The sequence below is a fragment of the Cydia pomonella genome, chromosome 4 (assembly GCF_033807575.1).
Source record: "Cydia pomonella isolate Wapato2018A chromosome 4, ilCydPomo1, whole genome shotgun sequence".
NCBI lineage: Eukaryota > Metazoa > Arthropoda > Insecta > Lepidoptera > Tortricidae > Cydia > Cydia pomonella.
In genome coordinates this window covers 9,474,903-9,493,283 of record NC_084706.1, presented here as the reverse complement: position 1 = coordinate 9,493,283, position 18,381 = coordinate 9,474,903, and the positions used below count along the sequence as shown (strand labels likewise).

General features: G+C 37.3%; 1 protein-coding gene across 5 annotated transcripts in view; it reads left to right on the top strand.

Moving 5' to 3' along the window:
• Positions 1 to 18,381, top strand: part of LOC133517040 (gamma-aminobutyric acid receptor alpha-like) — a 76,282-nt gene that overhangs the window by 28,582 nt on the left and 29,319 nt on the right. For 4 of the 5 annotated variants that reach the window (XM_061850164.1, XM_061850163.1, XM_061850162.1 and 1 more), the window contains exons 2-4: positions 11,449 to 11,798; positions 14,139 to 14,206; positions 17,250 to 17,470. In XM_061850164.1, coding sequence (XP_061706148.1) covers positions 11,449 to 11,798; positions 14,139 to 14,206; positions 17,250 to 17,470 — 639 coding nt within the window. The remainder of the gene's footprint in view (positions 1 to 11,448; positions 11,799 to 14,138; positions 14,207 to 17,249; positions 17,471 to 18,381) is intronic. The other variant, XM_061850166.1, reaches the window with a different exon arrangement.

Below are 18,381 nucleotides of genomic sequence, written 5' to 3'. Positions count from 1 at the left end.
ATCTGTCCTCAGCTATTTTGTATTTGCAGCAATTTGCCATTTTGTATACTATAAACTATACTTAAAACATAAGATGGTTATGGGTCATTTTCTAAACGCTATTTTTTTTGTGTACGAGATGAAAATCGGAAGGTTGCATCAGATAATACGTACCATTTATTTATTTTGTATTCTTATTTTATACATTAACACTAATTTATTGCATGTAAATTTGGTTCTTGATGTACACACATATTTAGGGTTAGAGTCCAGTTCAGAACGCTGTAAGCCTCTAATATCCATGTAAACGCAATGACTGTAACCTGTTTGTGAGCCTACATAAATTAAAAAAAATAATAATAAAGAAGTCACATTTGCACACCGAGGTCAATATGAATTCACTGGATAATTTGTTTTAAGGGCACACTTAAAAATACTTAAAGGCTTAAATTAAGTATTACTCCCGTGCCCTGTCCGGAATCTGTTTTTGAGTATAATGAAAATTCCTACTAAAAACTGCTAATATCACTTATTGAATGTTAAATACTTAAACTAGATGATATTTGCTATCACTGAGCATATAAGACATTAACTTCTATGTGGTAAATAACTCGTGATCTATGTTTTGTCCGAGATCGAGAGTAAATTTTTGTCGAAAAATTCCGTCACACGTGAAGCCTTGGCTCGTACTGCACTTCCCTTTTCTTGTTCTGTCATATGTCTTCAACAGATAATATATATACGTAGGACTTTGACAAGTTACTGAAGTTTCTAGAAATTTACGACAGAACTATAAAAACGGGCAGGACGACAATTTTTATTTAATTTCCATGGCCACAATAATGTATATACATATTTTAAATATATTATTTTCGTTAACGAACACTAGTTTTACATACTCGTACCTATATTATGTCTCAAGAACACTGTCCGATACTATACCGCTAGGAAAACGCCAGTTGACGCTTGTTTTCTTGACCTATCAAAAGCTTTTGATATGATGGCTTACGACCTTCTTTGGCACAAACTTCGTAACCTCTAACCTCGCCGCGACTGTTCAACTTGTACATCAATGCGCTCATAGAGGATCTCAGCAGTACCAGAATTGGATGTACAATTGCTGGGGAAATGGTAAATAATATTAGTTACGCGGATGACATGGTGCTGCTGGGGCCCTCTGTTTGTGCAGTCCGAATTTTTTTGAGTAAATGCGAGGAGTATGCCGTAACTGATGGACTCAGGTACAGTGTGGCTAAAAGTGAGGTTCTTGTCTTCCAGCCGCGTAAGCATAAGGTGGATAGGGTCCGCAAATCTCGCTGTACGGAATACCTCTATGACATGGTGCTGCTGGGGCCCTCTGTTTGTGCAGTCCGAAAATTTTTGAGTAAATGCGAGGAGTATGCCGTAACTGATGGACTCAGGTACAGTGTGGTTAAAAGTGAGGTTCTTGCCTTCCAGCCGCGTAAGCATATGGTGGATAGGGTACCGGAAATCTCGTTGTACGGAATACCTCTAAATAGGACCAAGAATTTCAAGTACCTGGGTCACTGGGTTAGGGAGTGCCTCTCGGACAATCCAAACATTGAGAGGGAGCGCAGGGCGTTGGCTGTCCGGGGTGACATGGGGGCTCGCAGGTTTGCACGCTGATGCATATTGCTAATCTTTTTACACGTGCAGCCTGTGGGTCAACTATACTCAATTTAATTTTAATGTCTAGTCAAGAATTTTTCTGTTATCTTTTTATTGTAAATGTAAATGTATACCTATTTTGACGACCGGTTTGGCCTAGTGGGTAGTGACCCTGCCTACGAAGTTGATGGTCCCGGGTTCAAATCCTGGTAAGGGCATTTATTCGTGTGATGAGCATGGATATTTGTTCCTGAGTCATGGGTGTTTTCTATGTATTTTAAGTATTTCTAAATATTTATATATTATATATATCATTGTCTAAGTACCCTCAACACAAGCCTTATTGAGCTTACTGTGGGACTTAGTCAATTTGTGTAATAATGTCCTATAATATTTATTTATTTTATTTATACCTATGTTTTTTTATTTATACCTATTATTTATAGCTCGTTTCTATCTTAATATTGAGGATAAAATTGGATTTCAGTAGAATGCGAATTGGATTTTATTTATTACGAAACCCAATTCCCGTGCCACACTTTCTAGGCACGGGAATTTGAAATCATCGTTTATTTTATTAGTTCAATGCTAGTACTATGGTTGTTATATGTCTTTCAGCGTTATTTAGGTTATATATTGCAGGCAGCGTTATATATCGTGGAACAATTATTACAACTGGCCCAATATTTATGAATGCTAACAATTTCTATCGTTAAAGCTTACGATGCTAATATTTAGACTCATTAAAATACCAAAACAATAGAAATAATTCGTAAATATCAGTAATAGGCTACTTTTAAACAAACCTACATAAAGGCTGTCCAAATATTCATACGATCATCGACGAAATTAAAATCAACTACGACGATGTTTCTTAAAGTCAGATTATGGCTATTAATCATTAATAACAATCAGACGAAGAAAATAACATCTGTTCTTATTTAATTCAGAAAGATCCTTAACTTCATTACTTAAGTTTTTGAATCATTAGTTTTATTTATATGATGCTTTAAAAACATGCAAATAGATCTCAAATGTGAAATAGGTCCTTAATAATCCTAGAAGTTTATTATTCCACTCTTGAATTATGATAAAACATAGTTTAAATAGGATGAATTCTTAGAAAATCAATTCCCGTGCCAGCAAATCCAATTCCCATGGACAAAAATAATCCCGTGCCCGGATCGAATTTTCAAACTGAAATATTTATTCCAAAATTTCATAAATATGTGTATGCTGAAAGTAATATTGGCTTTATTTTATTTTTCTACAAATTGTCACATTACATTTTATTATATGTATCAAATCAATATATTAAAATTCCATGGATATAAGATAAAAATGCTGATTTGGTGAAGTTGACCCTTATTTAAATGTAATATTGAGAAAAGTGATGTCCAAAGAACCATTTATTAATAGGCCCGAATAAAGAAGTATTGTTCTGTTGTTACTGTAATATCATATATAAAATATTTTAGTAGCGTAATAATATGGATAAATAGAAATGTTGAGAAAAAGGGTGCGAATAATACAGCAAAATGTCCCAAGCTCTTATCTGGCATGTAGCTTCGGCGTACTAATGAGAGTTATTCTCCTATTTCTCTCTTTTCTCGATTCGCACCCACGAAGTGCTCCTAACTCGTCGTTACTAGCCACCCCATGATTCGCAGTTAAGTTTTATGTCGAAGTTGTTCTTTTGTTTTTATAAGGTAGGTACGTAGAAACTTCGAAATTGGCATAAAATTTGTACATACTATGTTGAATAGCCGTCACTTGTCTTATTACCGAACATACAGATATGATTCCTGGGAGGGAATAAATGAAATAGTGTGGGTAAAAATATTCGTCAAGAGATCTCGGAGGCATCCCCTCCCACTTGCAATACGAAAATAACCGTGAAGTAAAACTGAGTTTTTTTTACCAAAAATAACCCTTTTTTTTTTTTTTTTTTTTTTTTTTTTTTTTTTTTTTTTTTTTTTTTTTTTTTTTTTTTTTTTCTAGGTGGGAAAATGCATTCCGCATACCACCCGGGTGCGGGGGGCGACCCGAGTGGTTATGTGGGACTCCCGTCCAGGCTAATGAGGCCGACGGTATACCCACTAAAAACCCCCCATATGTCACCTCGCCGCCTTATTGGTGGGGTTACGGGAACGCTTGCGCACTCATCCGCGACCCCACCGGCGGCAGCCGCCCGCGAGCGGCTCCCTCGCAAATGCCCGAAGGCCCTTCACGCTAGGCGCGCCAGATGGTTTGACGCGCCTTCCTCCTCGGCCTCCGTCCTGCAGTGTAGCGGACCCCCCCGAGCCCGCCACAAGGAGGCCACGGGCGCCAGAAAACTCCCAGCGCCCGGCGGCAGATGAGGTCCATGGTTCTGCCGCAAACCACAACTCGGCTGCAGAGGACAGGGAGAACGGCACACCGTAATACCGACACTCCTCTTCCTCTGCAGCCCCACCAACGCCGCTACTGCGGAACGGCCCCGCCAAGGTCGCAGGGGATAGGGAGAGTGGCGCATCGTGATACCATCACGCCTCTTCCCCTGCGATCCCACCTCGGCCGTCGAGGATAGGGAGAACGGCTCACCGCAATACCGACACTCCTCTTCCTCGACGGTCCACCTCCAGCGCGTCACAAGCGGGCTCACCAAGCCCACTTGGAGCGTCCTCCTCGGGCCAGCCCGCACCTCAAACAGGCCGGCCCTGGTTGCCTCTTCGCTTCACCGTGGGTGACCAAGCCACGGCTACTAAGCCCCTCCACCACGACAAGGTGGGCAACCCGCGGGGGGCCCAAAAATAACCCTACGTAAATTTCCCTGAAAAGGCATTTAGTTACTTCAATCTTCAAGTGAGTTACTGTAACTAGATTTTAATATTCAAAATAAAAAAATCTAGTTGTCAAACTTGAAATGGAGGTACTATTTACTACCTACTTACATGAATCTGTAACAAGACAGGTAGGCTTCAGTTTATATCACCACTTCTTCTTCTTCCTTCCCTTATCCCACCTATGTGTGGGTCGGGTCTCCTTGTCAATTTGCGCCAGAGTGGTCGGTTCTGGGCTGTCTGTTCTGCGATGTTCAGGTTCTTCAGGTCGTTTCTAATATTGGACCACCACGTGGGTTTTAGCCTGCCATTTTCTCTAGGGCGTTCAGTTTATATCACAACTGGGGAACAAAAACCAACAATTCTAATAACGTGTTTGATACTTTATTAGTACCTACGCACGAAACGACATTTAATTATCTTCTAACGTTCCTACTTCCTTTTAGATAATGGGATCAAACAGGAGCTGGAAGATCTAATTAGTTATTTTGCCTCAAGCATCGTCGTCGTAGGTATCTTAGGTAAATCTGTTTGCAGAATAGCAATCTTGAGATAAATTAGCTTATCCAGTACAGCTGAATCGTCTGCAAAACTGTAACGTTATAATTTAGACAAATTAGCGACTAGCGGGAAATCATTTTCATTAATGTTAGCGATAGTTGAAAGCGGGACTGGTCACGTGCGAGATCTGTCCGCGAGGCCTGGCAGCACGGAGATATTTCTATTCTATAGCTCTTAAGTATGTAGTCTAGTGTAACATGACCTTTAGATCCATAACAATTTAGCATAATTGTAGGGCGTATTATACTAGTTATTTTGGGCTCACGCTGCGTCCGTGCTTTAATAGTACATTATGATACAAGTGTGCTAAGTTTGTCATTACACACGAGGCGATATTGTGCGCGCGAGCTGCAAGCGAGCGCGCAATAAGAAAGCCGATGTGTGTAATGACCACAGCACACGCGTTTCATACGACGTTTTTCAACACACTTGCGAGGAAATAAGAAACTTTCATATTAATCAAATTTTAATTGTTAAATAGGTTAGTATGCAGTGTTGCATCTGTCATACTGTCTGCCGCCCCTCGCCCCACCGGCGATCGGGATCGGGTGGGGCGCCGGCTCCCGCCAGTCTATGTTGTAAAATCTACTCGACCAATTTAAGAAGGCTCCGTTTCCATACATATTATTAGCAATCAGTTACCTTCTTAACTCACTCGGATAATATAATGAAAAAGCACGAGTGGTATAATATGTATACTGAAAAAAGCACGCGTGTTTAATATCTAGGATTATAAGCCAAAAATCGGTGGAATAAAAACGCCGTTTTGTGCAAGTGTGTTGAAAAAGCTATTGTGATACCCGGATCTCTAGCTCTACTGCCACTAATTAAATACCACTCACCCCAACGCAACGTTCATGTTTGGGATTATAGGACAAATGCTTTCCTTAGTAAAGCGCCAAAATATCTTTCATGATTACCTCTCTTGGCAAAGTCAAAGTGTCGCTTTATTCATTAAACATTTTTAATTAATTAAATTGTCACGTGTACGAGATCAATCGAGCCGAGCGTAACAATGAAGAGCCTTTCTTTTCTGCCCTTACTTTCAGACAAAGGCATATAGAAATACGAGTTCTAGAGCGATAAAAAGCTGCCTTGCAATTTGGAGATGAGGCGAATTAAACGAATGATAAATGACTATAATCACATACAAATAAGTAAACCTACGTTATTATACCTATGTGTGATTATATTTATTCGCTAATTTTAAAATGGCACCGACTTATACATCATATTTATTCATAGGTTAGGTACATGAGTCATGTACCTAACCTATGAATAAATATGTAACATGACTGTTGTTGTGTGTACTTATTTAGTCTCTCTTCGTGGGGCTACCTATTACCTATTCATTAAAATTTTCTTAAATGTCTAACATTCGACGTTTTAAAAGTTGTATCATCAGTCATAATTTTGTTGTGTGAATTATCTTTATTTTTTCAACTATTTTTATTTTTTTGTGGAGATAGTCAAAAACACTGTTATGGATTATTGATGAATCAATCGCAAGGCTTATACGGGAGGCATAAAGGGTAGTAATCAAGTAGGTAGTTCATGCATAGAAGGCGCAATCATAGCCTATCACTCGGCAATTGGGGCGACTGTGCATCTGACGCTCCTCCAATACATGCACAAAGTCATCCGGGCTCTTCACGCCAAACTCGAACATCTTGCGTAAAGTGAAGAGATCTCACTCAATGTCGGCCAACGCTCTTATAATATCGGCCAGTTTGGCCACCTACAGAAATTGTTGAAGAAACTATTAACCTACAAATAGTTCAAGGATATTTTATAATTTATTTTTATACATTATCATTGTCATTCGCAATAGCGTAGCAGTTGCCGCATATCGGTATTGCCTTTAGACCACCTTTTGACCTTTACGTAACCTTTACGTAGGCAGGTAATTTAATATTTGGTCGCTCATAGAACTCGGAACGGAAGTTAGACATAGATATTGTCGGCCCGAGATAATGAAATTAATAAAGAGGTTTAACCTCCATAGACTGCTGAGTACCTCATCATTTTAGTTTAAGTGATTAGGGTTCTTTTTTAGTTTTGCGCATAAAAAATATTTTGTTGTCGTGTGGAAAACAACTTGTGAGCATATAAGTAATATTTATTTTTTATTTGAACAGTTCACACAACAGATAATTTTCTCTATGGTACGACTTTGCGTATGACCACAAAGAGAGACGTGAAACTAATTGCAGTAAGTATATTCTCAGATTTCTCAAAGACGTTTGATCATCTAATGACAACACAATGTTTTTTGTTAACCATTGATGTTAGATTTCGTGATCAAAATGTGTTGTTTTAGTATTAACAAGACTGATGTTGAAATTCGAATAAAACAGTGAATTTATTTAATTTAGAATAAAACTCATTTATCTACTAAACGTCAAAAAGCTATAAAATTAAAACCTGAAATTATATTAAAAAAAAAAAACACAAAAAAAAATCTAATTAAATAAGGTACTTTTTTATTTAAGTATTTAACAAATAAATATTAAGGTAACATTTTAAGCAATTTGAAGGTGATTCCTGAATGACCTTTAGTATCAAAAATAAAAAAATGACAATTACATGTCACTGCAAAATAAATGACATATTGCCTATACATGTGTAGGAATTGACACTGAAGTAACTCATTTCAACTAAAGACAAACAAAATCATACTGTCTCTTTATTTTCTAGTACCATCATTCTAAAAAAAGATATGTTGTTTAGAATGATGGTATTTTTTACGTTCTTATTAAATACTGACATTTGGTTTGCCGGACTACACTTATACTTGCTACTTAATTTTTGTTACAATTTTATAATTTATTGACAAGTTAATCTAATGTTTAAATTGTAAAATATCTTCGTCAAGAATATTTAAAAGAGTAACAAAGCTATCATGTAGCGACGAAACTTTTTAAGACTTAATAATACTGGCCAGTTTTTTGCTTGACGATTGATTGAATACAGCTGACTTTGTCATTGGCAAAATATCTGATATGGTATTAAAAATATCTCAAAATTAATTGAATGCTAGAGGTTATTTAAATTAGCTTTTTTTGTACGCGGAGTGTACCGAAACAGGTACCCACCACCCCATCCAACAGGGCATATGACAATTTTGCGTACTATTGATCGTGTTACCAACAATAGGAACATCGTACCACGAACAAGGCTGGACGACCAACGCGGTGGACGCGTTGTGCAGCATGCTGTGCGATTTGAAGAGGGTACTGCGATACTTCGATCAAAATCCAAGAGCAAGTTCGAGACAGGTGGGCCGACATTTTGAAACGAATGATACAAAAATACTACGAATATTAAAACGTGCCGGCCGTCACCCGTACAAAATTCAAAAGGTTCAGGCTTTGCTTCCTAGAGACTGTCCTGTCCGGGAAGCATATTGTCGGTGGCTTTTGGAAAGGTTGGCGGACGATGGAGAGTTTCTCAAACGCGTAATTTGGACCGACGAAAGTTTGTTCACACGAAACGGAATGTGGAATCGGCGTAACGAGCATGTCTATGCTGAAGAAAACCCGTTCGAATATCGTTATACAGGACACCAATATCGTTGGTCAGTGAACGTTTGGACGGCAATCACGGAAACACCATTATAGGGCCTGTGTTTTTACCACCAACTCTCAATAGAGTGGGATACATGAACCTCTTAGATACGGAGCTTTATGATTATCTCGAAGATTTGCCATTGGCCGAAAGACAACTTATCTGGTGCCAACAAGATGGAGCACCAGCTCATTCCACAGATGAAGTGCGACGTAAACTAACTGAACTTTTCGGGCGTCAGTGGATTGGTCCACGCCGTTGGCCACCTAGGTCTCCGGACCTAACGCCGCTCGATTTCTTTCTGTGGGGTACTTTAAAAGACATGATGTACAAAGAAGAGTGTAACACCGCAGAAGAGATGAAGCATAGGCTTACGGTCGCCTTTGAAATTCTCCGCAGGAGAAATATCCGCACCCAAATTTTGTCGCAAGTACACCAACATACGCGAGCACGAGCAGCAGCTTGCATAATCAGACATGGCGGTACTTTTGAACATCGCATGTAAATTGTGTAAAATTGTTTTAGGTATGTGAAGTGATTGATATGTGTCATGTGCAAATGTAAATAGTAACTTTATAGCGACAGGGTTGTCACCTATAATAAAACGTTTAATTGTTAATGTTTTTTTGTTTTACTTAACCTAGCTTTAAAATGATAATAATTTGATTAAAAATTAATTAGATAACACTATACTTTCAGCAAATACCATAGTTAAGTGCCACCCTGTATATTTATCTTTATACGTATGTATATCGTCGCCTAGTACCCATAGCTATGGATAGACCTAGCCCCAAACTAAGCAAAGCTACTATGCATAGTAGCTGTGCTTAGTTTGGGGCTAGGTCGATATTCTATATAAGATTGTCCCCAATTTTTATTTTTATTTATGGGGCCATTTGCCCCCCCCCCCCCCCCCCCCCCTTCCCCCCCACTGTTTATTTGATGCTAAATGAAGGTCATGTGTTACATGTGTTACTCGTGTCACAGGACAAATGCTTCGTAGAGATAATCGTATTGGGGCTTGGGAATCGTAAGGTCCGTTGCAAGTCATAAAATAACATGAACAAAAATCATAAGCAAATCTATAGGTAAATTAAACTGCACATGCTGCTCCAGTGTTGTGCTGGCATTATATGTGAATCTTAAGTTTGCTCCAGGACGTAACCTAAGTATGTATAATATAGCTAGGTAACACAATTTAGGACTAATAGTATGCAGAGATATCGAAGGAATTGCGAGATTTAAGGCAGCGATGAATATTTTTTTATCCACAAGATGTACCGAAACCCTCTTTAACATAACCCAAAACAAAGAACCGCCCGGGCCCCGTGCCAAGGGTCTCCAAAGGTGCTCCAGAATAAATGCCATTACTCCAACTAGTCCGGGTTTGCTTTATATTCAAGCAATTAAAAAGAAATACGACTTGATGAATATCGTCAAAGAAACAGTTTTAGCCGATTCCAATTTATTCAGGTGGATACTGATAGCTCTAGACAGAAATTAGTATTGCTTTAGAATTATTTTTTTATTAATTAACTGACTTGGCAAGTAAGTGGTTTAGATATTAAAATGAACTTACGTAAATAGTAAATACAGGTTGTTTTTGTTATATTTGACCCTACTCTGAGGGATGAATATGTAGGTATCCATACTGAACAATTTTTATAATGGACACACCCTGAAATCCTATACAAATTGATTTTTACTGAAAATAGTTCAATCAGTTAAGTTTTTATGGAGTGCCCCCTAAAAATATATATTTTTAATTTTAACTTCTAAACTACGTAGCGGTCTACAAAAAATATGAATCTACCTACATTCTAAATTTAATTAAAATATAAATTACAGTTTTTGGGTAATAGGGGTTCCGTTTTTGCTATTTTTGGCTAAGGAACCCAAAAAACGACGATATCATATTTTAGTCAGGCTATTATTGCATTTGCATTGCTAATTATTTAATGGACCCATTGATTAGGTACCAGTTCGCCGAACGATATTAGCGTGTCAGTTATTCGCAAAAGCTGACAATCGCGAATAACTGACAGGCCGATATTGTTCTGCGAACTGGTACGAGTAATCAAAGGGGCCCTTTAGTGTTGAAGCGATTGATAATCGACTAGTTATTTTTATGTATTTGAAGTATCTTTATTACCCATCGATCATTGAGCCAGACATTGATCAACAGACCTAGGCAATTCATTGATTAAACCTTCTTTTGTTTTTAAACGTCAAATTGTGACACGACGTCTTGGCATTCAATCAAATAGTAGTAGATTCGTAAATTGTTTTTTGCTGTGTTAACTTCTAAAAACACAATTTACGAATATAACAAATGGACTATATTTTATTTGTTGCAAGTTTGAGTAGTAGTTGATATCCGCGTATCCGTCTATGTCTACTTGGTCTGTATAATTTCCTTTTCCCGACCTCTAAGGTATAGTAATGTACTATTAATAGACATCAGACTTCATTCTCTCACCAATAGATATCTAGGTTTAGAAAGTACTAATAACTCCATATCGACAGTGACACATACATGTGTCTAATGTTTTGAATGTAATCTCAATGCCAAAAATGGTTGCATTGCATTATCGCCACTACCTTAATAAAAAGGTCAAATATTATCAAATATTATTTGGTCTTACGAGTATATCTGTAGGTACTAATATCTTAAGCCTCTAAGAACATACACTTCCGTCGAGCTTCCAATATAATTGCAAAAACAAAATCTTCATTACACGGTCCAATGGGAAAGAGATCAATGAAGGGTAAAATAAAACAAAAAAAAACACTATTCAGCTGCCGAGCGCAATTTCATCGAGGCTGGCATTGCAGCGCTCTACTGAAGCATTTAAAAAAATATAATAACGTCAACATTCTCTGCTTGCAGCCCGCAAGTTGACGCAAAAGGACCGGTCTACTTGACAACTAAAAATGGAACATTTCCAATATCGCTGACCGCGAAGTCCCGCGAGGCGGCGTCACAACACTCTCCCAAGATTTTGTCCAGCGTTGATAAAAAAGCTCCACAAGCCCCCGGTTATAGCGACCGTGACTACTGGGACACCAGTGACAAAATAATTTCCAATTATTTGAACACAACGTTTGGTGAAATGGACACGCGCTATATGTGGAAAAACAAAAGGAGCATCAACGACGCGGTTTCCAGAAATATTACTCTGGTGCTCGAGAACCTTTTGAAGAATTATGAGAACTCGCAGCTCCCTACTCATGGAAAAGGTATGCGTCGACATGTTTTAATATTAGTGTGCCAGTTAAGGAATGGTTATTTGTTTTATAGGGAGGCAAGTTGAGGGAGTTGTTGTTTAACCCCCTGTGTTGCCCGATTGCTTGATACCCGAGTAAGCGAAAGATTCCGAAATTGATCCACAAGCGTAGTTGCGAAGGCATCAACACACGAGGGATAGACAAACTTTGCTCCGGAATGAAACACAAAATCTTTCATCGCACCAACGCGAGTATAATACTAACTGTAAAACATTACAATTGTTTTATCAAATTTAAAACGAAAGTTGTTATTTATTAATCATTCAAAATTATTACTTAAAAGTCAAATTCTACTAATCAACATGAGAAATCAAATTTGCATCAGATTACTTTAGAAATGGGTAACACAACTTGGTATGGTAAAAATTAATTTAAGGTTAGGTTACTACATTGTGTATTAAGGGCGGTAAACAAGTGTTAATTCAGCCCAAAGCCGAAGGCGAGGGCTTAATTAACACGAGTTCGTAATTCTTGTACTGCTCGTGGCAAACACAATGTCTTTCATCAGTTCATCACACTTGCGAAGAAAGGTGACATTTCAAACATTGGTCCGCCATATTGTCATTTTTGACAAGTTAGGCATCAAATCCATCCGGCATTCGGCCACGATAGAAAATTGTGTAATATTTAATATTTTATACATTTTTTTAAAGGAAGTGTATTTTATATAACTAATTTATACCTTCCTTGCGTAGAAATTGAGTAGATGGCCGTTAACAAGAATTTACTAACGAGGCCGAATTGAAGCCCTAAGTCTAATTCGAGGGCTTAATTAACACAAGTTCGTAATTACTGTGTACAGCCCGTGGCACATACAATTTTATTTTCAACACACTTGCTCAAAATGACGTTTTTATTCCACCGATTTTTGGCTCATAATCCTAGATATTAAACACGCGTGCTTTTTCAGTATATTATAACACGGGCTTTTTCATTATATTATCCGACTGAGTTAAGAAGGTAACTGATTGCAAATAATATGCATGGAAACGGAGCCTTCTTAATTTGGTCGAGTAATACATTTTTTTAAACCAACTATGAGGTTTCAAATGTTAGTTCAAAGAGGTGTTATCATACCAAACATAATTTATAGATTAAATTATCTCGTAAATTAGGTACATTAATGAATAAAATATTAGCTTTTTTACATTTTTTAAATTGGCTGTTTGTCGATTTCGTTCGCGCCTTTGCCTTTTTCATGCGTAAAAAAAACAACGCGCCAACCATTTTCCGTATTTGTCTAAAATTGGAATAGTTTTGCATGTTTTTAGTTTATATATCGACGAACATGTCATTTTCAAGCATTGAAAATGAAAAACACATAAAATTGACGCTGCCAGTAATACTAATAGAGGCAAGAACTGAGAACGATAGCTTTTTACCATCAAAATCGGGTGAAAAATAATTGGCGGCATATAAAACTTTTATTCAATAGAAAATCGGCAAAAGCGCCCAGTCTTTCTTGGAAAACGTGTTAGTAGCTTATTCCAATAAACTGGCGAATAAGTACCTACAAGCCCAGCACGCTTTGGTGCAATTATTCGATGTCACCATTTTGAAAATTGTACCTTTACTGTTTTGACAAAAAAAATCTGATTTACAAGTTTTGTTTTTTCCTCGCAAGTGTGTTGAAAAACGTCGTATGAAACGCGTGTGCATTGGTCATTATCCACATCGGCTTTCTTATTGCGCGCTCGCTTACAGCTCGCGCGCACAATATTGCCTCGTAATGTAATGACCAACTTAGCACACTTGTATCATAATGTACTATTATCGCACTTGTGAGGAAAAAAGAGTAATATAAAACTTTTGCGCATTAAAGCTCTAGGTCGAAATTTAGAATTTACGTACCGCATCGTCTAGCAAGATGATGAAAATAGTACATTACGATACAAGTGCAATAAATAGGAAATTCGTAACGAGTGGCGATAAATTAAAACACGACCGAAGGGAGTGTTTTAAATAGACATGATTTGCGAATTGCCTATTCGCAATGTATCGTACATGTATAGTATAACGTTTTACAGGACGATTATATATCGCTTGATATGGCTCTTTAAATTTTCGACATAGTTAATAAGGTAGCAACATTATGTACTGAAAAATACATTTTAGCCCTAGGTCGAAATTTAGGATTTACGGACCGTATCGCCTACATGAAATAACACCTTTTACGAGCCAGTGTGATGAAAAACTGTCATTATTTGATTTTTTTTCTTAATACGGATTTCTTTTACCTTAGTCTAGATATTTAGTTCCCACTACAGGTATTCATATTTAACTTTATTTCAGGTTACCCTACAGTTGTGCAAACCAATATATTGATAAGGAGTATGGGCCCGATATCAGAGCTTGATATGGTGAGCGTTTATCCATTATTCGCGTACATAGGGACCTCTTTGTTCATAAACAACATTACATTCTACATCATTCTGTGCGCGGCTGACAACCGCACCAGAGGGCGTACCGGGAAACATGAAAATCGTAATTTCGTTATCTGCCTCTCTATCGTTCGAATATGCAAGAGTCATACATACATTTCGTTTTTTTCGTGTTTCGCGGTAGGCCCTCTGATCTTATATTACATACATCAAAAGATAGTAGAAAGATAGGCAAGTGACCGCTGCCGGCAAAACGTCCTACTTTGTCGCTTGCCATATGGACGGGATGTGCTTGTATCTTTATACGAATAACCGAACAAGACTTCCTTATGGCAAGATTGGCAAGCGACAAAGCGGGACGTTTTAATTAGGACGAAAATAAGACGTAGGTATACACATATAATCATTCCCGTCGTGTCGTGAAGGGAATCTTTGGTTACTCGTGATAATGACGTTAAATATTTCGAGTTTGGAGGTTTTGGGCTTTGAAGAGAAAAGGGAATGTCATTTTATTTCGTGTTAACAAGGATTTCGCCTCATCGAAGTTCCATATAATATATAATATAATATTCCTATAAACGTAAAAGTCCTCCCTAACTGACTTAAATCAACGTCCAGCCCAAACTGTTTAACATAGATCGCTGAATTTTTCGCAATTGGCTGTTTATATACCTAACCTAACGCAAGCAACCAATAACGGCCCGATTTGAAGAATGATTAAGACACGTTTAAGATCTTTAAAAGATCGATAGCTAAACGACATATCAAAAGACGTTTATTTCGATTCCGCTGTGAACCCGATAAGATCTATCTACGATATTTCTAACATCAAAGTGATATTGGTTGCCCGAATCGAGCTGCTTCTGTACAGACTATATCTAAATGAGAACTTATCTAAACCAGAACTTATCGTTATCGTATCTCATTTTTTGAGTCGGACTGTAAGAAATGATTTTGAAAACATTTGAAATATTCAACCCCGAAGTAGGTATGTTAAAAAGGAATTGAAAGTTTTTTCGGGAATGATTATTTTTAGTAAGAGATTTGGAACTCTATAGATAAACACAATATTAGAAAAAAAAGGTTTCAGCGTTTTTGAAAATTAATTGAGGTGAGGTTAATAAAGGGGTTGAAAATTTGTATCAGTAACGACTATTCTGTTTAAGCTTTCGTAAAAATACACAATTACACAATAGGCATGAGAAAATAACTATTCAATTAAAAAAAAAAAAAAACCCTTCCGCTACATGCCAAAAAATCTATTTTACGCCAAAAATGCCTTTCATTATTTTGGAAAAGAGCTAATACTCTTCAATCTGCTGGATCGATTTCTATACAACCACCGCGGTTCTAATAGAACCACCGCAAGGAAACTCGCTTTCACGTAAAAAAACTGCATCGAAATCGGTCTAACAGTTGGAGAGCTACGATGCGACAGACAGATAGACATTTGCTTCAAACACATAGGTATAACACCCCTTTTTTGCGTCGGGATTTCAGCGTGTTTGAAAATTCACCTCTAGAAGATTGTAAATAGGTTGATAGTTTGTATTGGGTACCTACAATATATTTTCGGAGGGGCACTTGATGTTTATAAGTAATACATCATATTGAAAATTCCTCTGAGGGGTGGGAGAATGTTGGTATCAAGAACAAATATATTTTTGAGTGAGAAGACATTGTGCCAGCACTGCCAGCCAAATGTCTCGTGGTGTCCAATTATTAATCCAACGGCTAAGTTTTGCTGCAATGTAGGATTACAATACAACAGCCAACATAAAAGTCCACCACCAGTCATTTCATTAATTTGTAGTAAAAACGAGATATTCCGTCGACAATGCAAGTTTTGGGTCAATGAAAGTAAACTTTTCCACTTTAAAGTAAAACTCATTCAAAGATATTGCTGTCAACATCAATCAATCGGTTTATGGAAGAATGATTGCCGACCATTCTGTTTTTTCCAACTATGGCACTCTACTTAGATATGAAATACTCATTGTTAAAAAATCTCTTCGTAAGGATAATTAACCTTAGCCGTTATCGGGGCCGACGGTTAGTCGAATGTCAGCCTTAATTATTGATTGCCGTATTTGGTCGTTATAATCATTACCTCGGCATTAATAAGGGTTTATCCTTAAACTGCTATATAGCATAATCCAATCCTTAAAAATTCAGTCTTGCCAGCCTCATCTCCGGAATTTGACGGACTTCTCTCTGTCGTAAATAAACCTGAAAATATGTAAGTCAATGTTGTTCATACTCCACAACATTGAGCGGCAATCAGATTTCCATTGATTCCACTTGTTAACAAAACAAAAGACTAACAATGTAATAAAAACCTTATTACTTATCTTGTCATAGCGACATAAAAATTTGGAACAGAAATAGGTACAGTCAGCATCAAAAGTAGTAACATTCTGTAACAGCTTAACAAAAACTGATGTCTTTAATATAGAACAACAAAGACTGTAAAAGATATACTTTTGAACGCAAATTCTAGAAATTTATCTATATTTGGCGTTTTGTTTCATCAGCTACTTTTGTACCTACTACATGTATTTAGACAACAATATAAAAAAATGGCACCATCGAATTTAATTTATCACATCTCCGATGGAATGCGGAAAGGATCGGAACTCTTTGGTTCTTAAGTATTAATTAATTAAACTCTTAAATTTGCGCTCATATAATTGTTTTTAGAAGTGCAATACTTGAGGGCGTAAAGAACTGTCGGTTACAAAAACGTAAAATAAAGCATAAAAATCAAAAAGCAGAAACTTACATTTTCTGAAATATCTCGATTCGACCATTACTTACTTACATAATTTACTTACTTTGAAGGCGAAAAATGTAAACATATCTTTGACGTGGACTGTACATAACGACCAAATAAATAGGTAAATGAATGCAAACGAGTTGCCTGAGAGAGAGTTTTTAAATCTTAGTGTATAATAGATATAGCTCAGTAATCCCAATATGCTACTGTTTATATTTTTCAATTAACATAAAGATTTACATCCAGGATTATTCAATGGACTGCTACTTCAGGCAATACTGGCGCGACACCCGACTCTCCTTCCTGGGGCCCATTCGCTCACTGTCCCTATCCATCAAGATGCTCGAGCGGATCTGGCGCCCCGACACTTACTTCTACAATGGCAAACATTCATATGTGCACACTATAACTGTGCCCAACAAGCTGTTAAGGATCAGTCAGCATGGCGATATATTGTACTCGATGAGGTATGTCCGAATTCGTGATGCAAAGAATAGCACTTTACAAGAACGAATACGATTAAGTATTGACGACCGGTTTGGCCTAGTGGGTAGTGACCATGCCTACGAAGCTGATGGTCCCGGGTTCAAATCCTGGTAAGGGCATTTGTTCGTGTGATAAGCATGGATATTTGTTCCTGAGTCATGGGTGTTTTCTATGTATTTAAGTATTTATTAATATTTATATATTATATATATCGTTGTCTAAGTACCCTCAACACGAGCCTTATTGAGCTTACTGTGGGACTTAGTCAATTTGTGTAATGATGTCCTATAATATTATTTATTATTATATTATTATTTTAGAATTTTACACGAATACGAATAGGTACAAATAGCAGGTAAGATTGCGGTACAAACTTAACCTTGTAGTTCTCCCCATACTAATAAACATAACAACCAACTGCAAATATAATTTTGTCATCACAAATGTACTGTTTTAAATTGTTTTCCTTATATATAATATAGTGCGGCTCTTTTCTCCAAAATGATTCTAAAAGTCCCATTAAATAGTATCCTCCATAGTCCAGTTTCTAGTCCACTAGCAACTCAACCCAACAGCCAGGTTTCTTTTAGTCCCCCTTTTTTTTACAATAGTCCTTCTTTAACCGGGGCTTGTCCTGTGGTGCACTACTATAGTGTGAACAGAGATAACCGTCGGTCGATGTCACATTACATTTAGAGGAAATTGTCTTATTGCAAGGGGACTCTACGTGTTGGCTTCGGCCCCACGCAAGCCTTCCAAATGTCAGGGACCCCATGGTTCCCGAGAATTTGTAAGAGACAGACATCATAATAATAATTAGAATCTAATAACAGAATATACATTCAAATTATAAATTTTATAATTGAAAATTAATATATAACAAAACAAAACA